The 20,321-nt window shown below is 40.6% G+C and overlaps 2 protein-coding genes across 4 annotated transcripts in view; both read right to left on the minus strand.

Moving 5' to 3' along the window:
- The window catches only part of CCDC34 (coiled-coil domain containing 34), a 77,072-nt gene extending 67,476 nt beyond the window's left edge, over positions 1-9,596 (minus strand). For all 3 annotated transcript variants that reach the window (XM_059875148.1, XM_059875150.1, XM_059875149.1), the window contains exons 1-2: positions 9,238-9,596; positions 3,698-3,833 (exon numbers count right to left, since the gene is read on the minus strand). In XM_059875148.1, coding sequence (XP_059731131.1) covers positions 3,698-3,833; positions 9,238-9,575 — 474 coding nt within the window. In that variant the 5' untranslated portion in view covers positions 9,576-9,596. The remainder of the gene's footprint in view (positions 1-3,697; positions 3,834-9,237) is intronic.
- Positions 9,597-13,262: 3,666 nt separating this feature from the next.
- Positions 13,263-20,321, minus strand: part of LGR4 (leucine rich repeat containing G protein-coupled receptor 4) — a 105,414-nt gene continuing 98,355 nt past the window's right edge. Inside the window, exons 16-18 of the mRNA NM_001205511.1 lie at positions 19,452-19,567; positions 19,101-19,184; positions 13,263-16,741 (exon numbers count right to left, since the gene is read on the minus strand). Coding sequence (NP_001192440.1) covers positions 15,465-16,741; positions 19,101-19,184; positions 19,452-19,567 — 1,477 coding nt within the window. The 3' untranslated portion in view covers positions 13,263-15,464. The remainder of the gene's footprint in view (positions 16,742-19,100; positions 19,185-19,451; positions 19,568-20,321) is intronic.

Consider the following 20,321-nt stretch of genomic DNA (forward strand, 5'->3'; position numbering starts at 1 on the left):
AACAAAGCTAGTATAGGTGATGGAATTCCATTTGAGCTATTTTAAGTCCTAACAGATGATGCTGTGAAAGTGCTGCACTCAATATGCCAGCAAATTTGGAAAACTCAGCAGTGGCCAACTGACTGGAAAAGGTCAGTTTCCATTCCAATCCCAAGAAAGGCAATGCCAAAGAATGTTCAAACTACCGCACAACTGCAGTCATCTCACACGCTAGTAAAGTAATGCTCAAAATTCTCCAGGACAGGCTTCAACTGTTTGTGAACTTCCAGATGGTCAAACTGGATTTTAAGGCAGAGTAACCAGAGATCAAATTGCCAACATTTGTTACATCATCAAAAAAGCAACAGAGTTGCAGAAAAACATATATTTCTGCTTTACTGACTACACCAAAGTCTTGGACTGTGTGGAATACAACAAACTGTGGAAAATTCTTACAGAGATGGGAATACCAGACCACCTGATCTGCCTCTTGAGAAATCTGTATGCAGGTCAAAAAGCAACAGGTACAACATAGAACAACAGACTGGTTCCAAATCGGGAAAGGAGTACATCAAGGCTGTATATTGTCACACTGTTTATTTAACTTATACGCAGAGTACATCATGAGAAATGCTGGGCTGGATAAAGCACAAACTGGAATCAAGATTGCTGGGAGAAATATCAATAACCTCAGATATGCAGATGACACCATCCTTCTGGCAGAAAGTGAAGAACTAAAGAGCCTCTTGAGAAAGTGAAAGAGGAGAGTGGAAAAGTTGGCTTAAAGCTCAACATGCAGAAAATTAAGATCATGGCATCCGGTCCCATCACTTCATGGCAAATAGACAGGCAAGCAATGGAAACAGTGACAGACTTTATTTTCTTGGACTCCAAAATCACTGCAGATGGTGACTGCAGCCATGAAATTAAAAGATGCTTGCTCCTTGGAAGAAAAGCTATGACTGACCTAGATAGCATATTAAAAAGCAGAGACATAACTTTGCCAACAAAGGTCCATCTAGTCAAGGCTATGGTTTTTCCAGTAGTCATGTATGGATGTGAGAATTGGACTGTAAAGAAAGCTGAGAGCTGAAGAATTGATGCTTTTGAACTGTGGTGTTAGAGAAGACTCTTGAGAGTCCCTTGGACTACAAGGAGATCAAACCAGTCCATCCTAAAGGAAATCAATCCTGAAGATTCATTGGAAGGGCTGATGTTAAAGCTGAAACTCCAATACTTTGGCTATCTGATGCAAAGAAGTAACTCATTGGAAAAGACCCTGATGCTGGGAAAGAATGAAGGTGCGGGGAGAAGGGGATGACAGAGGATGAGATGGTTGGATGGCATCACCGATTCAATGGACATAAGTTTGAGTAAGCTCCGGGAGTTGGTGATGGACAGGGAAGCCTGGCGTGCTGCAGTCCATCGAGTCACACAGAGTCAGACACGACTGAGCAACTGAACTGAAGTGAAAACAGAAAAGAATCTAAAAATGTGTGTGTGTGTGTGTGTGTGTGTGTGTAGAGAGAGGCTTCCCAGGTGGCTCAGTGGTGAAGAATCCACCTGCTAGTGGAGGAGATGCAGGAGACATGGGTTTGATCCTTGGGTCAGGAAGATATCCTGGAGGAGGAAATGGCAACTCACTCCAGTATTCTTGCTTGAAAAATCCCGTGGACAGAGGAGCCTGGCATGTTACAGCTCATGGGGTCACAAAGAGTCAAATAACAGAGCAACGGAGCACACACGCAGGCATATATACATAAACTGAATCAGCTTGTTATATATCTGAAACTAACACAACATTGTAAATAAACTATATTTCAATTTAAAAGATGGAAAAAAAGACTGTGACTAGCAATGATATCAATAACAATATCAATAAAATCACTAGCTATCCTTACACTTTGTCTCATTTAATCCTCTAAAACATTGTGACCGGGTAGTATTATTTTATCCGTACTGTAGAGATGAGGAAATTGAAGTGTAAAAGTTTAAATAAGCCTATCTGACATCAAACCATAAGGTTTTTCTCAAGTCCTAGCCCTTCTAAGTAGAAACAAGTACTACAGTGTACTTTTCCAGGAATAAATTTGTATTTAGAATACAAAGTATACTTCAATAGGGAAAAAGCTCAATGTACTGGTTTCTACAATTATCTGAATCATGTCAAGAACCTGGCTAGAAAGCCATCACAGAAAGAACAACTAGTTTCAGAACTGAAATGGAAAATGTACTCCAAAAAGATCATGGAGGGCAAAGCTTTAATTCAAGGATTTTTACAGCAATAGGGATACTAATAGATTAGCAGTTGTTTTTATTGCTGTGTTTTTATTTTGCGACCCCATGGACTGTAGCCCACCAGGTTCTTTTGTCCATGGGATTTCCCAGGCAATAATACTGGAGTGGGTATTGTCATTTCCTTCTCTAGGGGATCTTCCCAACCTAGGAATCGAACCCATATCTCCTGCATTGGCAGGTGGATGAGCCACCAGGGAGCCCCTAAGAGATGAGAATAAACTTAAACACACAACAATAGTAAACTGGTTAATTATGTTCTATTATATATATGATACATTTTAAATATATTTTAATAATCAGCCATTTTAAAAGGATATGAAAATATTTAATGATATAGAAACATATTAATAATGTAATAGGCAGAAAAAAACAGGTTACAAAAGAGTGATCATATTTATTAAAAACAAGATATATCCCTCACCACACGCATCCACCTGGTTTCTGTGTTTGGACAGAGAGAATTCAGATAACCTAGATGCTGGAAAATCCTATGGATGGAGGAGCCTGGTGGGCTACAGTCCATGGGGTCGCTAAGAGTCGGACACAACTGAGCAACTTCACTTTCACTTTCATGCATTGGAGAAGGAAATGGCAACCCACTCCAGTGTTCTTGCCTGGAGAATCCCAGGGACAGGGCAGCCTGGTGGGCTGCCGTCTATGGGGTCGCACAGAGTTGGACACGACTGAAGCGACTTAGCAGCAGCAGCAGATACTGGAGGATTTCAAACTACCCAAATCTACTTGGCTGCTAGGTTCTAAATAGCAAACAGTAAGAGTTGAAGGAATGACGGATTCATGTGAAAATGTATTTTTTTGAGTTTGGAGAGGGAGAGTTCAGAGAGAATTAAAAATACAAAAATGCCTAGAAGCAAGGCAGGAAGGTAAAGAGAAACTAAGAAAACCCGAAAGCCCCTCAGATTCCCTTCTCCCAGCATAAACTCACTCTGGGGCACAAGCTCTGAATCGTATACGGTAGACTTCCTGCCTCTACTTCAGTTTTTATTTCTCTCCTCTCTTAAAAATTGTACCAAATATATGAGGCTGACTGTACCTTAGTTAAACATACATATGGTGACACTCTGTATGAATATATATTTGCACATATGTTTTAAAAAAATTTACAGAGAAGAAAATCTGGAAGGCTACATGCCATACTACTAACAATAGTTTTTAGGGAACGAGGTTGGAGATTTTAATTTCCCTAATTATGCTTAGCTGTATTTTCCAAATGCTCTTATAATCTGGAACACATATCATTTCTCTAGTAAGCTATAAATACGGATACAGCAAACTGATACCAAAATATGCTAAAACTTTGTCGTGAGGGATAATAACATCCTGATAATAACATTCTGATTTTGACAGCAGCTCAACTTTGTGAGCTTGTGGATTAAATAGAAAAAAGACTGTCTAGTTTTACCTCTAGAGCCTTCTGTTGCAGACGGTCACGTTCTACTTTTTCTTTGCCAACAAACCACACTTCCCACGGTGTCAGGCTGCTTTCTGGTAAGCGCACCTGCTTCTGTTCTTCTTGGTTATCTTCGGATCCAACCGTGCTATTACAAAAGAGAGGATACTACAGACCTTGCACTCAAAACTCTCTGACTTAGCAGTCAAAATGATTTAGCTGCAAAATAAAAGTAGACTTCCATGATACACTGACAATACTGTGATTTTTTTATATGTAAATATACACTTAAGAAACTAAGAACAAGAGTCCATTGTTTAAATTAGTTTATCCTTTAGACAGCCTCTGAATTCTCTAATCTAAAATCACACCCCGTCCATTTGCCTCAATTACAATAATTTTTTTCATTCTTAAACATCTTATGCTTGGACAACTAATTATAACACATGATCCTAACCAAATCCTGGTGCAGACTTTTCCCTTTTCCTCCTTTAAGTAGTTCACAAAGGAAAGAATACATACCTACACAGTGAGGATGGTAATGCCAATGTGGTAACAATTATGTTTTTGGTGTGAAGGGTGGAATCACGTTTTTGGTGTGAAGGGTGGACAGAGTTCTTTACACCCTCGATTTTTCTGTAAGTTGGAAGTTGTTTTGAAATAAAAAGGTACATAAAGTATATGGCTTTGTGTTCTTTAATGGTTTGGTGGACTCTATTTTGCCAGTTCTCAGACAAAGTGGCCACGATTTCCCCAGAGTTGTCAGTCTGTCTCTTTTGGGTACATGGAAAAGTAACCATTCACTCGAGCTCAACAGAAAAGGGAAAGGGAAGTACTTGTGAGTGCATATATACATACAGAACACAGGACTTGGCCAGGTCCAAGACCCCCATAGGAAAAGGTGAACCATTAGTGCCCATGGAAAGAAAGGCTGTTCAGGACATGAGGCAGCGAGAGAAAGACTAGGTTACTATAGATTCAGCCCCTTTTTGTCTCTTTAACATTCCTGCTTCAGGCAACCAACTGCCCCCACTATGGCCATGCTCAGCTTTTTCTGCCTCGTAACTTCCATTTACTTGGTGGTGGTGGTGGTTTTTTCCCCTATTTTTGCACTCATTCATGCAATTATGGAATTTGTGTTCTAGTGGGAAAGGAACACTGTTGGTATGTTGTTTACTTCCTATATATCTTTCCTTCTTAGTCTTGCAGAACACTGCCTCATCCTCCCATAGCTTCATCGGTCATGAAGGTGCAGAAGAGGCCCACTCCAGGCATTTCAGGCTAGATCTTACTCCTGAGCTCCAAACTTTTATTTTCTACCATCAGATAGATGGCTTCACTTAAATATCAAACTCAATCAATCCAAAACAAATCTAGTCACCTACCAATCACTCACTACCCTCCTCCCCTAATCCTACCTCAGAGAAGAGTACCAAGACTCACCCAGTTAGCCAAGCCAGAAACACAGATCCTTGACTCCTGCTCCCCAACCACATTTGGTGCCACTCCCTCCCACACCTATACAATTCAGTTCAGTTCAGTCGCTCAGTTGTGTACGACTCTTTGCAACCCCATGGACTGCAGTACGCCAGGCTTCCCTGTCCATCACCAACACCTGGAGCTTGCTCAAACTCATGTCCATCGAGTCAGTGATGCCATCCAACCATCTCATCCTCTGGTGTCCTCTTCTCCTCCTGCCTTCAATCTGTCCAAGCATCAGGGTCTTTTCCAATGAGTCAGTTCTTCCCATCAGGTAGACAAAGTATTGGAGTTTCAGCTTCAGCATCAGTCCTTCCAATGAATATTCAGGACTGATTTCCTTCAGGATGAACTGGTTGGATCTCCTTGCAGTCCAAGGGACTCCTTTAAGAGTCTTTTCCAACACCACAGCTCAAAAGCATCAAATCTTCAGCGCTCAGCTTTCTTTATAGTCCAACTCTCACATCCATACATGACTACTGGAAAAACCATAGCTTTGACTAGATGGACCTTTGTTGGTAATGTCTCTGCTTTTTAATATACTGTTTAGGTTGGTCACAGCTTTTCTTCCAAGGAGCAAACGTCTTTTGATTTCATGGCTGCAATCACCATCTGCAGTGATTTTGGAGCCCAAGAAAATAAAGTCTGTCACTGTTTCCATTGTTTTCCCATCTATTTGCCATGAAGTGATGGGACCAGATGCCATGATCTTAGTTTTCTGAATGTTGAGTTTTAAGCCAGCTTTTTCACTCTCCTCTTTCACTTTTAAGAGGCTCTTTAGTTCTTCTTCGCTTTCTGCCATAAGGGTGGTGTCATCTGAGTATCTAAGGTTCTTGATATTTCTCCGGGCAATCTTGATTCCAGCTTGTGCTTCTTCCAGCCCAGCGTTTCTCATGATGTACTCTACATATAAGTTAAATAAGCAGGGTGACAATATACAGCCTTGACGTACTCCTTTCCCTATTTGGAACCAGTCTGTTGTTCCATGTCCAGTTCTAACTGTTGCTTCTTGACCTGCATACAGATTTCTCAGGAGGCCCAAACTATCAGGGCCCTCACCAAAGGTAAGAGGTAGAGAGGTGGAATAAGGAAAAGTTCTAAACACTTTTCTTTCCTGAAAAGAGGTACTGGGTTTTCTGAAGCATTTGAGAACAATCACTGCATCTATCTGTTCTCTAGGAAGTGGGAAATAAGCACGCCTTCAGCAGACGTTTATTGAACACGTCACAGGCATCTGACCTTGCCACCCACAGGCCTGACAACTCCTGCATTTTTTCCAGACCACGTCCTACCAATTGCTTTGAATCAGTGGGGATGAGCTGTGATAAGGTAGGCAGCTAGAGCCCCGGGGTGTTACCAGCTCATTTGGGCTTTGGCTAGGTTTGACATAAATACAACTAGCTCCTCCCATGGTGAGCTCCATTTGGTCAGGGCTTTGGCTCTTGGAAGCTAAAGCAAGGTCTTAGCAGCAGAGCTGCGGATGGCCTCTGGATAGCCATCATTCCCGGGGCTGCTCAATTGGCTACATAGCGCAGTCCTGCTGATTAAGCTCCGGATTTTCCAAAACCTTAGAATTTATTTTAAAAATCACTGGGACCAGGACTCCCTGGTGATCCAGGGGCTAAAACTGTACTCCCAATGTAGGGGACCCAGGTTCAATCCCTGATCAGGGAACTAGATCCCACATGCTGCAACTAAAATCAAAGATCCTTTGGGCCACAACAAAGACCCAGGGCAGCCAAATAAATAATAAATATCCTCCTAAAAAATCACTGGGACCAACTCAGTCCTGAAGAATCTGTACAAAGGCCCACATGAAAATGGACTCCTTTGAAACTGTTTCTTGTTGCTACAAACTGTGTGGACAAGTGGCTTGCTTGCTCACTGTTACTGATCTCCATTCCTACCAATGTACTTACTATTACTTCTCCTTCTTAAGAGACTCACTGTTATAACTGTGTATGTGAGTCACTTCATATGGCCTCATATTCAGTTTACTCACCCCAGGTATGCATGCCTTATAGCTACAGGGGCTAAATGGTTGCCTACACATAAAGCATGGATTCTCTGGTCTGTATTTCTTAGATCTCCTGTATAGAAAGTGAAGAGGAACTAAAAAGCCTCTTGATGAAAGTAGAAGAGGAGAGTAAAAAAGTTGGCTTAAAGCTCAACATTCACAAAACTAAGATCATGGCATCTGGTCCCATCACTTCATGGGAAATAGATGGGGTAGATGGGGAAACAGTGGAAACAGTGTCAGACTTTATTTTGCTGGGGGGGGGGGGGGTCCAAAATCACTGCAGATGGTGATTGCAGCCATGAAATTAAAAGACACTTACTCCTTGGAAGGAAAGTTATGACCAACCTAGATAGCATATTCAAAAGCAGAGACATTACTTTGCCAACAAAGGTCCGTCTAGTCAAAGCTATGGTTTTTCCAGTGGTCGTGTATGGATGTGAGAGTTGGACTGTGAAGAAAACTGAGTGCCAAAGAACTGATGCTTTTGAACTGTGGTGTTGGAGAAGACTCTTGAGAGTCCCTTGGACTGCAATCCAACCAGTCCATCCTAAAGGAGATCAGTCCTGGGTGTTCATTGGTAGGACTGATGCTGAAGCTGAAACTCCAATACTTGGCCACCTGATGCGAAGAGCTGACTCATTGGAAAACACCCTGATGCTGGGAGGGATTGGGGGCAGGAGGAGAAGGGGACGACAGAGGATGAGATGGCTGGATGGCATCACCGATTCGATGGACATGAGTTTGGGTAAAATCTGGGAGTTGGTGATGGACAGGGAGGCCTGGCATGGTGCGATTCATGGGGTCGCAAAGAGTCAGACACGACTGAGCTACTGAATTGAACTGATACTGCCTTGTAAAGCCTGGCAATCAGAACCTTGTAAATGCTTTCTGAAGTTGACATAATGAGTCTAACTCTGAATGCACCTGCATCACCAAGCCTCTCTAAGAAAAAGATATTCCTGCAGGGATAGGCCCTTTGCTCGTATTTCTATATACTCAACAATAGGCATGTAGCATAGGCAAGAGAAAACATGGTCAGTATACCCTGGTACTAGGCCCAGCTCCTCTAATGACTAGGTGGAAGCCTTCGAAGTAGACTTTTTATCTGTCTTCTCAGTCACAGTTTTGTTATCTGTAAAATGAACGGCTTGACCTAGGCTTTAATTCCAAGAGAGTAGAGACCATGCCTGTCTTGTTTATAGGCCCTTACCTGGTGGCTCACACACTAAAGAATCTACTTGCAATGAGGAAGACCTGGGTTCGATCCCTGGGTTGGGAAGATCTCCTGGACAAGGGCATGGCAACCCACTCTAGGATTCTTGCCTGAAGAATCCCCATGGGTAGTGGAGCCTGGTGGGCTACAGTCCATGGGGTCGCAAAGAGTGGGAGACGACTGAGCGACTAAGCACATATAGCACAAACTAAATGTTTGCTGAAAGAACAATTGTAGAAATAAATTAAGATGACTTTAATAATCCCTTTGATTCTAGCATTCAATGGCTTCTACTTTTAGTAACTTTTAAGAGCAGACCTGACATTATCTCTGGATGCTGAAGTCATTGCTAACCCCAAAGCTTCAGCTTTTAAGCTGACATAAAAAGTATACTGCTTACTACAACCTACTTCACCGACAACCAGATTTTTTTCATAATCGCTACAAGTGTTACTAACATGCAGTAAACCACATTTGGGTGTTAAAGATTTAAACCAGAGTTCTAGTGTCCCCACTCTGACTTTTGAGTGTTCATAAAATGCCTGAAACTGTACCAATTTTGTGTGTTTAGTGCTCGCTTCTTGTGTGTTTAGGTGCATTTCTCTGGGGAGGAAGATTGTAGCAACCATCACATACTCAGGAAAAGGGGTTAAGAACGATGGAAAAATCTGTAGTCATGAGTAAGAACCGGCCCAAGACTCTGGGCCAAAAGGAGCAGCACCTGCGGCTGCAAGTGCCCGCGTTACCTTTTGAGAGGGAAGACAGGAGGGTATCTGGTCGCCAGACGAAAGTACTTAGTAGGGTCTAAGGAACCTTGAGGGGGCTGTATCTCGGATTTACCTGGTGCACCCCTGTAACTCCACTCCTCTCAGGCTCTCCACCTTGGCCTCTGAGTCATAAGCATCTTCGTCCACATCTTCCTCCTCCTCCCCGTCACCATCGTCGTTGTCAAATGGGAAGCTCTGGTGGCCGAGGGGAGACAACAGCGACAGGGTGGAATTGCTGCAGCTCAGCGGTGTCGACAGCGAGCACACCTCCACGGCCTCCAGGCCCGTCCCCCCGGGGCCTACCATGAGAACAGGGAAGCCCGAGGAGGGCCGAGACCCGGACCTGCAGTCGGCTATGAAACGGGGTTCCAGAAGGGGAGAAGCACTCCCCCACCGCCGTGCGGCCCACATCTGGCCCGCCAAGTTCAAACCGGCGGAACGGCGGCGGGGACGTGCTTTCCCAGCAGGCCTCGCGCGCGCCGGCGCAGCCAATCCGGGCGGGCGCGGACTTCGCGTTGCCGTGGCGACGCGTGGAGGCCTCCTGGGCTTTGTCCCGGCCTGCAGAGCGTGGCTTCCTGCTCCCGTCAGTCTTCTGGGTGTCCTCCCTCCTTCCCAGCCTGTATCTGCGCTTGTGCTTGTGAATTAACCTCGCAGACGAGGTCCCTGCTCTCGGCTCACAGCCAGGAGGGCCGGTCCGTTGTTTGCTGTGGTTCGTTTGGTACAGAAAATGTGCTGTTACTGAATAAGGCAGATTCTTTAAAGCGGAAAGAGGCAGAAGCCAAAACTACCCCCATATCATTACAAGATCAGGGTGACAAGGATCAGTCACGATTTCTCTCAGCACATGGCCACACACGGCTGTATTTTAGGAAAAGGTGGGGGGCGGGGGGCGAACTTTATCCAAGTTTACAAGTGTATCTAAAGATACACTTCTGGTACAATTTTTCATTATTTTTGGTAGTACCTCGTCTGCCTAGCATCACCTCGGCTTCCTGGCATCTTACAGGAACTTGCTTATTCAGGTGAATATAAACATATATATGTATAAGCCTTTACTTATACAGGGCCTCTCTGAAACATCTAGTGTACTGGGGTCTGTACTAAAAGCCCTGCAGTCCTCACTCTTTCCTAGTGAAGAGTCATACCATTAAAATATCACGTGATATGTATACTATGAGGAATGAAAAAATTTTGTGGGACTTAGAAAGGAGCACTCTCCTCTCAGGGATTGAGGGTGGGGATGAAGGTAGTAAGGGAGAGGTAATAGACACTGAAGTTAGTTATTTTATTCATGCTAATAAACGGGCTTTGTCCAGCTCATAATGCATATTGCTAGTAGAGATATCACACGATGAAAACAGACAGTGGCTAAAACAGCACAGATTTGTCATTGACCAAGGACTAATACAAAATCTTCAATGACATTTAGATCCCCAAATAATTATATACAGTAGAAATAATAGTAACCAAGGGCGATTTATAGTTAATAAAATACGACATGGTTAAAACCCTTTAAACGGAATGTAAACTTTGTTAAAATTTTCGGTAAAAATGAAAATGGAAGAAAACTGGAGCAATTTAAATGAGTGATGAAATTGATGGAGGAATAAAAATGGCTTGAGTTTTCATTCTCTTACCTAATTATTCAATAGTGTCATGTCTGGTTAAAACCTTTTAGGTAAGGATGTTTAGAATTAATAAATTAATTGATTGATGCAAAACAGTATCACCCTAGGTCACTTTAGGGCTTCATAAGGGAGTAAACTTGAGAAGCTGTTCCCAACAAACATCACCCCATACTACTGAAGCATAGTAGGAAAACAAGTTTCAGTATGAAAGGACCTGGATTTGAATCCATGGTTTTTCTCTTATTTGCTAGGTTTCCCTCAGTAAGTTTCCCTGGAGAAGGAAATGGCCACCCACTCTCATATTCTTGCCTGGGAAATCCCAGGACAGAGGAGCCTGGTGGGCTACAGTCTATGGGGTCACAGAGAGTCAGCCACGACTGAGCGACTAACATACAACATCACCTAAATAAGCTGTTTGGCCTTTCCAAGTCCTTACTCATTCCTCTGTAAAATAGGGAAATTCTGTAATCTGTTTCCCAGTTATATCATCTTATTAATTCTCAAAACTTCTAGCGCAGAATCAGATAAGAGAAAATGGTAAATGGTAACTTGTGTCATATAAGCTCCAAAACTTTCCCACTATAACCTCTTACTATGGGAATCTAAAATGTTTTAAACAAATTATGCCCTTTCCTGGATGCCTCAGAATCATTGAATACATGACCAAGTATTGCATTATGTTGTAACAACTCTGGAACTGTGAGGCAAAGAGTCACTAGCTTTGGTGCTTGAACATCATCAAATCCTGTGGTCTCGTTTCTTACAGCACCTTTTCATTACTGGGACTGAGAAACCATAATCAAGTTTGGTAGAATTATATAAAATGTATAAATAAGGTCAAAAGAAGGCCACTCCCTTAAGTTTCAGGATGTTGACTTAGTTACTTCTCTCCTTACTACTCATTTATTTATATATTTATTTTCACTTTCATGGTATATTGGGGATAATTTCTGCTTTTTTGATTGGCATTGTAATCTTGTGTAAGTGAAAAGAGAGACCTTTGCTTGAAAATCTGTTACAAAAGTAACCTTATTACCAGTGAGTGCTAAGGCAATATATACTAAAAAAATGTAGTCCTGGACATATTGAAACATTTTCAGATGAAACAAAATGTCTAGGATTTGCTTCAGTGTAATCCAGGGGGCAGAGGGATTCCAGAAGATGAGTGAATGGGATAAAGAAGAAATGACATATACCACGTGCTCTTGACAACTGCCAAAGTTGGATGATGGGTATGCGCAGTGAGGGCCAAGAGCGTAGGAAGAGGGGTAATTACAGTATTCTACTTTTAGTTATGGAAATTCCAAACATATACTGAAGTTTAAAACAAAAACAAACAAAAACAAAAAAATTAAGGGGAACTGGGTGCTGGTTTGGGCTCTAATTTGCTGTATGGGTCAGATATTCACTTAAATTTCCTTAGGCCTTCTATTTTCCCATCTGTAAAATGAGGGCTTGATAATTATGAATACTGAGTGAGTTCTAAGCGCAACAGTCCCTCCTTATCCATGACAGTCCCAAACTCCCAGTGGATGCCTGAAACTGCAGATAGTACCAAACCCTACAAATACCATGTTTTTTCCTACACAGTTTCTTTTTTTTTTTTTACCTTTTTATTTTATAGTGAGGTATAGCCAGTTAGCAATGCTGTGATAGTTTCAGGTGAGCAGCGAAGGGACTCAGCCATACATATACATGTATCCATTCTTCCTCAAACTCCCCTCCTATCCAGGCCGCCACATAATATGAAGCAGAGTTCCCTGTGCTATAGAGTAGGTCCTTATCCATTTTAAATATAGCAGTTTTATTTATCAATTAGGCCCAGTAAGAGAATATCCCAAATTACCAGCATCACTATTCTCATGCTTTGGGGACCATTACTTGAACACAAGTGCTGAGAGTCAGAGATGGCTAAGTGACTAACGGACAGCAAACGCTGGACAAGGGATGATTCGTTTCAGAATAGACGAGTGCAAGATTTCATCACACTACTCAGAAGGGCACACACTTTAAAACTTATGAGTTTATTTCTAGAATTTTCCACTTTAATTTTCCATTTTTGGACCATGGTGGACTACGGACCACTAAAACTATGGAAAGTGAAACCTCAGATAAGACAAGAAAGGGAGGCCTATTGCGTTTTGGCAATTGACTGTATCTGGGATATGCAATTTCTTTAAAAAAATCACGTTTTGGCAATTGACTGTATCTGGGATATGCAATTTCTTTTAAAAAATCACGTTTTGGCAATTGACTGTATCTGGGATATGCAATTTCTTTAAAAAAATCATTTGTTTTTCATGAGTATTGTTCAGCCTTAAGATACAATAAAACCTTACTTCTAAATTTCAGCAAAGTGTTCTCCCAACATTTCTTCTAGAACTCTTAAAAATATTTTACTTCAATTCACTTAGTTTAACACCAAAACAAATTCATTAATATACCTAGTTATAAATTAAGGCAAAATAGATTGCGTTCCAGAAAGTTTAATGATTCAACACACTGCATACAGTATTTCCTATCATATGTATAACACATTTTACCACATATTTTCAGTACCTGCTATTCTATTGTTTAAATGAAGGCAATGAAAGTATTCAGTAACAAGACTTTTGAAGAAAAAACTTTTAGCTAGATTTTTTTTACCAAGTTATGATTTAATATTTATCAGATGTGTAAATATACAAACATGATGGCAATTTTAAAAACTTGTGAATAGTTGGCCTTACAAAATTACAACACACTGTAAATAAATCCCTCCCACGTTTTATACAAACTACATGATTTTGATATACAAAGATTCTGTTTTTATTACACTGACAATGTACAACCAAGAGTATTTACAATGCAAAAAGTATATAAACCAAAATTTAACATTCTGCTACTGGCAGCCACTATAGTTTAGGAGGTAGCTTTAATTAAACAAAATGAACAGAAGCCACGTTTCCCAACTTGTGTTCTAAAAATAATTTACATAAGATAAAAATTCATTATATGCACATTATATACAGTTTAATTATTAAACTGCAATCTAGCTTAATGTTTTTAGTATCTCATGAACAACTAATATGGCAGTGGATTTGCTATTGATTTAGCATACTGTTCAAAAAAATGTATTGAACATTTGTCACTTTAAGACTCCACATAATGACATGTCAAAAGTCCATAGATGACTATCAAGTACAATTTTTAATTTTTAAAGACACAGGCCTCAGCTTTATGCCTTTTTTTCCCTTAGTGACATATTTGTCTTGTCTCACAAGAACAGTTTCAGAGCTGTTGCACAGGCTCTTGTAAATCAAAGGAAGGGAAAATATATGGTAGCGTCCACGTAAGAGCATAGGTTCAGGAGAATCCAGCTCACCAAGAAATAAACGTAAGTGCTTTGTGTCATAATTACTCCCGATTTCTCCCACCTTAGTTGAAACCATTTGCCACAATTTACTTTCTGTACAATTCAAGCTACAGGTAGATCACATACCAACAGAATTGGAAAATACTGATAGAGCCAATGGTATTAGGAAGAGTTTTATCCATGAGAACATTATACTGCTGCTCCTACTGCTGCTAAGTCGCTTCAGTTGTGTCCGACTCTGTGCAACCCAATGGACAGCAGCCCTCCAGGCTTCCCCGTCCCTGGGATTTTCCAGGCAAGAACACTGGAGTGGGTTGCCATTTCAATGCATCAAAGTGAAAAGTGAAAGTGAAGTCGCTCAGTCATGTCCGACTCTTTGCGACCCCATGGACTGCAGCCTACCAGGCTCCTCTGTCCATGGGATTTTCCAGGCAAGAGTACTGGAGTGGGGTGCCATTGCCTTCTCCAGGGAGAACATTATACGGAGCCATCACCTCCCTCAGATACTTTTAAAATCCCCTGTTAGTAATTTAGCCAAATCTACTAAAATCACACAGCAATGAGCCCTTTACTTTGTCCTAATAGTATGATCACAAAGCACTGAAGAAAAAATTAGATTGAAACAAAGCAATGCATAATGACTGAAGACAAATGTGTTCAGTTATTCTTTTAAAATCTAACAGTTGTTAATATTGTTTTAAAAACATCTTCAGGTTTTAGATTTCAATCTCTTACACAAAATTGATGATTCTATTATGTCAGAGAGAGATTAGAAAAATGCAAGAATTTAGTGCCTACATCCACTCTCATGGTCCTGTCTGGGAAACGATTCCCCCCCACCTTTTTTTTTGGCCCTGCAGTAAGTTGTCCTGAGATTAATGATGAAACATTAGGTAAAATTAGCAAGCCTTTTTCTTCAATTATATAAAATCACCATTTAAAATATTCTTAAAAAATATTAACAGCTGTTCTCTATCTTGTGCTTAATTCAAAAACAGGTATACATTTGCTCCTTATGGATCAGAAAAACCCAACGTTATACTGCTACGATATACATAAAATCTTTTTCAAGTTAACTATTTGTTTCAAATAGACTACACATTGCTTGGACACTGCATTTTGTCATCAATCAATAGTTCAGGCACTTGTCCTTTGCAAAGGTCTGGTTGAAGAAATAACTGCCACCTTTCTCCTTCTTCTAAGTGACACCAGGCAGTGATCACTGAAGTGCTTCCCAGATGAGAGATCAGACTAGGGTTCATTCTTACAAACACTGTGATTTTGGTTGATGGGAGAAACAGTTACCAACACATGGATTCAGTCTTTAACTCTTGGGAGATTGTAAGCATAGCGCACCAAAGGGAATCCTCGACTCTGATAGAAGCAGGCTCTTCCGCAAGCCTGAACCTGGTCAGAACTGTCTGAGACAAAGGAATCTTCTTCATCAGCATAATCAGAGTGGGCAGACTGCGTGCCACAGTCGGACCAATAGCCGTCTGGCCTTTGGCAAGAACCCACTGTCAAGGCAGGACAGCTGTGTGATTTTATTAAGTGTTTGCAGGACACTGGCTTTGTCAACAGGAAGGCTTCGCAGCAGTCACACACAGTCAGGTTGCCCTGCAGATGTGAGTACATGCCGCAGTCATAGTAGAAATCCTGCTCCACACAACCAGCTTGGCTGCTGATGGAAACTGAGGCCGATCCGCTTTTCTTGGAAACATGGCGCTTCAGTAACTTCCAGTCTTCTTTAAACTTTGGGTTGAAGAAGACATAGAGGACTGGATTCAGGCAAGCAGGCAATGGGAAAAATATCAGAGTAACAGACTTCATTATTTCGGGACTGATTGAGACGGCGGTGATCAATGGCGCAAAAGAGAAAAATGCCACGGGGCAGAAAAAGATGCAGTTGGTGAAGATGAGCCAAGCCACATGCTTAATCATGCTAGATTGTGAGCTCTCAGAAAGGTCTTCTTTTTCCAAGTTGCAGTAGAGTTTAGTGTAGATAATAGCCATTAATAAAAATGCTAGTGAGTTTAACAGCACTAAAGTTACGGTAAACCCTAACGATGGGGTTTCTCCGGTGGGAAATGGCAAGCATAGAGGGGATGCGGAATACTCCCCTCTATGGAAAAGGGGGAAAGAGCCTGCCACTGCGGCCCCCAGAAAAGCCAAAAGGGCAGCAATCCGGAACTGTCTGAGGTGATTGCTTTTCCCATTTTTCATCATATCCTTTGCAGATAAGCTTCTTTCGACGGCTGCTAACATTAGTAAAAATATGGCGCTTTCTGAGGAGAAAACGGCAAGAAACCCAGCTATTTTGCAGCCGCTGCCTATCTCCCACCAAATGCCAAATTCAGCAAATCGGCCCCAGGACACGGCATCCAGAAAAGTTAAGATTCCGGTATAAGCTCCCATGAATAAGTTAGACACAGAAATCAGGCCTATAAACAATTTGGAGGAAGGCACTGATGTACAAGATGCAAATGTTGTTAAAATGACAAGCAGGTTGAAAAACAATGCAACCAAGAAAATGAACCAAACAGTAAGACGGATCATCCAACTTCCCAGCAAGTATTCGCAGGGCTTAAAAGCACCTAAAATGAAAGAGAGAAAAGACAGTTTATAAAAGACTATCTTCCATAAGATATGGCTTGAGAAACTAGTAATAGAATAATTAATCTACTACCAAAGTGAATTGACCCAGACTGAAAAGATTATCATTTCTTAGGCATCTAATCACTGGACTAGGCTATTTAAAAATTTATTTTAATATGTTATCTTAATATATATTTATTTTATTAACTACTTGGTAAAGTCATACAGTGATATTTAAAGGAAATTTTTCACTTTTTCTCATACTGAAGTTAATATGCATATCACAGTGACTGGTATGTGAAAGTTACTTCATATGCGGCTTAGAATCAGATACATTAGGGTTTGAGTTTAGGGTTTATAACTTGCTGCTTTTAAGAGGGCAGCTTAAATCTCTATAAATTTCATTTTCCCACATGTGGATAATAACACCTATTTCATAGCATTGTGTAGCTTAAGTAAAATTACACACACAAGGTACTTAACCAGGCTATTGGGTACATGGTTGGACTTCAAAAAATGTTAGGTCCTTATCTTCTTTCTTCCCAGTTCCTAATATACTCTATACTAATTATATATGATACATATATGTAACATATTTTATACACACTTCTTACAGCCTTCAAAAGCAATCTGATGAATCAGGCTAAGATAAATATAATTATCCCCATTTTTCATGCAGAGACTTCAAAGTGTTTGGTAGACCTGATAGAGGTCTTTGAACAAATAGTACAGTGAGAGCTAAATTACACTGATGTTAACAAATCATGTAAAACTATATCCAATAACACCCTGCATCACTTAAACTAGAACTGCAAGAACTAATTTAGTAGCTGAGTTGCATGTTCTAGCAACTGACTTTGGCATGCTAGTTATGTCCCAAATGACAACTGTTTTATTTAAAGGTTAGTAAAGAAAAAGAAAATGTTGTCTGCAGAGCACAAGAAAATGTGTTTGCTACATCCTATAAAGCATCTTTATCACTGAGATAGTCACAGACCTAACATGCCTGAGCTGCACTATTTATATCGATTTGACTGAAGAAACTTATAAAAAAATTTTTTTTTCTAGTTAATTTTTTTATTCCCCCCTCAGGGAAGTGTGAAGAGGAAGCTTTTGCCTTTATCTCTGAATCTGAACTCATCCTTCTACAAGGAACAAGGAGTAGCTCACATGACCCGGGAGAATAGGACACCCTTTGGAAAGTGTTTGACTAGTGGGTGGAATTACTTTCCCTCAAAGGCCTGGGAAGTCGGCTCCACTCCTCTGTCTTGGAAACCTGCTGCCTCCTCCAGTTTTAAAAGAAGGTTCCTGCTCTCTTCACTTCCTGCTACTGTGTCACCACATGGCTGTCTCTGTGTTACTACATCGGAGTGGAGTTGGGGAAATAGGTTTGCCATTCACTCCTATTGCCACCTGGGGAGATGAGCTCAGACCAACTTTCCTCCTGGCTGACCCCCAAAATTTAAACTCTGAAAGAAAGAAATGGAATCTCTGCATGTTCATGTCTAGACCCCCCTTTAATAAAGACTTTCCCTTCCTTAAGTCCAATGCAAAAACCCCAGCAAACAAGTGAGTGAACTACAGCCCTTGACTTCTAACAATCAATACCTTTTATAGATTTTATAAATGATTCTGGTCAACCCCATTCACTCACCTGATTGCTATAAACTTATTCTCTATACCAGGAACTGTGCTAAGTATTAAAAGAACACATACACAGCCTCTGAAGAAGCTCACCAATTCAGTAGTAATCATTAAAGAATTTATAATACTTATGATTCTGAGTTATAAAATTAATGTTCCAAACATCCAGTGTGATTAAATAGGAATCTACTTCATAGCACACAACTTAGCCATCTAAATTTATTTTAACAGTAAAATTATAAATCCATCTCCTCTGATAGATTAGACAGAATATCACAGTCACGACCTAATACTGAATTGTGGTGTCAGTTTAGTAACTCTCCCAAGTCTACTAAAGTTCAGTGAAGTAAAATAGAAAAGTAGGCAAGGTTGCATTTAAAAAATAAAAGGATAACACTGAAAGTCCTTATAGACCAGTAACTTCTGGAACTATCCCAGGGTTAAAGTTGCATGAAGAAAGTACCTCTCCATCCTTAATGTGTGTAACCCCCATCTGGGGAGCTTGTTAACACGAAGATTGAGTCATGGGTCTGGCCCGAGATTCTGCAAGAGATGCCTAAGCTCCTGGTATACAGACCACAGGTGAATCAGGTCTTATGAAATCATCTAGTCCTACTTCTGTTACAGAAATCACATTTATCCCCGGAAGTTTTGGATACATTTGCCTAATGTTCTTTTAAAGCAAGAAACTGCAGCCAAATGTACTGTGCTTACCTGTCGAAGGTGTGCAGTGTATAATGATTTGACTGTGTTCCTCATTTTCAGCACTGCTGGTGACACCTGCCACATCACTGAGACCTGAACATATAATACAAACTGTTCAATTCAAGCTTCAGGCAGATTAAAAGATTACAACACTTTTCCGGCAGTGTTTTCTCTTGTACATGATATAAGTTCAGTGTGCACCACACTTAATAACATATTAAAGATGTCAGGAACACAGTACACAAAAGCCACAGATTTTTCTCCACAGATTTCATATTGATCCTTCACAAACTGATTACAATAACACAGACTTTGATTAATGCTGTAGAGTGCTCTGTTTTTAAAAGTTCATGCACTTGCCTTTATCCTTTGACCCACTGTGGTCTTGCAGGCTGTTATCTTCTGTGTTTGAATGTGTATAAGAGTCACAACCCCAAAATGCACAGCACTGATAAGCATATGGTACAGATAAAGACCTGGAAAAAAATGGCAAAATCTATGCTGAAATACCAACTTCACAGACATGCTTTTGTTTTGTGAAAGGTAAATACTTTAAACTGGTCCTTATCCTCCCTGGACTTAGTTTCCTCATTTGTTGAAAACAAAAGGCTCTAATATCAGGGGACACCATGAGTTTCTCCAGTTAGATAAGGTATGCTTTGAAAAACTGAATTTGAATCAAGCCATCTCTAAAGCTTAACAGCAATACTGCAATTTAAAGAAAAATCTTATCAGACTCCTTTATAAATGAATTAACCACACCCAATGTATCATATGAAACTGGTAGTTTCATTTAAAATTATGCTCCAGTTCGTTTGTGACTTTACCCCATTAAATGAATTCACATTCTCATATAAGTATAATGAAAATATTTATTCTCTTCTCCCACGATAATATTCCCAAGCCCTCTCTCTACTATGTCTAATGAGGTCTCTGCTCTAACTCTGTCTCTATGAAGTATTTCACATTGTATCAGTTTTCTATAGGCTCACAAGTGGCTTCTGCTATCTTGTTGCAGATGATAAATCCCCTTATACCTAAAACCATTCTGATGAAGGGCTATATTATCTCTTTGACAGCATCACAGGCTGCAGTTCATGTTCTCAACAACAATGGAATAGTGCTCTATTTTTTTTCCAAATTTGTGAGGATTGAGGTTGAAAATCTGGGAACCACAGCAAAAAAAAAAAAAAAAAGAAAAAAACCCAGGATACTCTATAATCTGAAGGC

Source organism: Bos taurus, chromosome 15, assembly GCF_002263795.3.
Source record: "Bos taurus isolate L1 Dominette 01449 registration number 42190680 breed Hereford chromosome 15, ARS-UCD2.0, whole genome shotgun sequence".
Lineage (NCBI taxonomy): Eukaryota > Metazoa > Chordata > Mammalia > Artiodactyla > Bovidae > Bos > Bos taurus.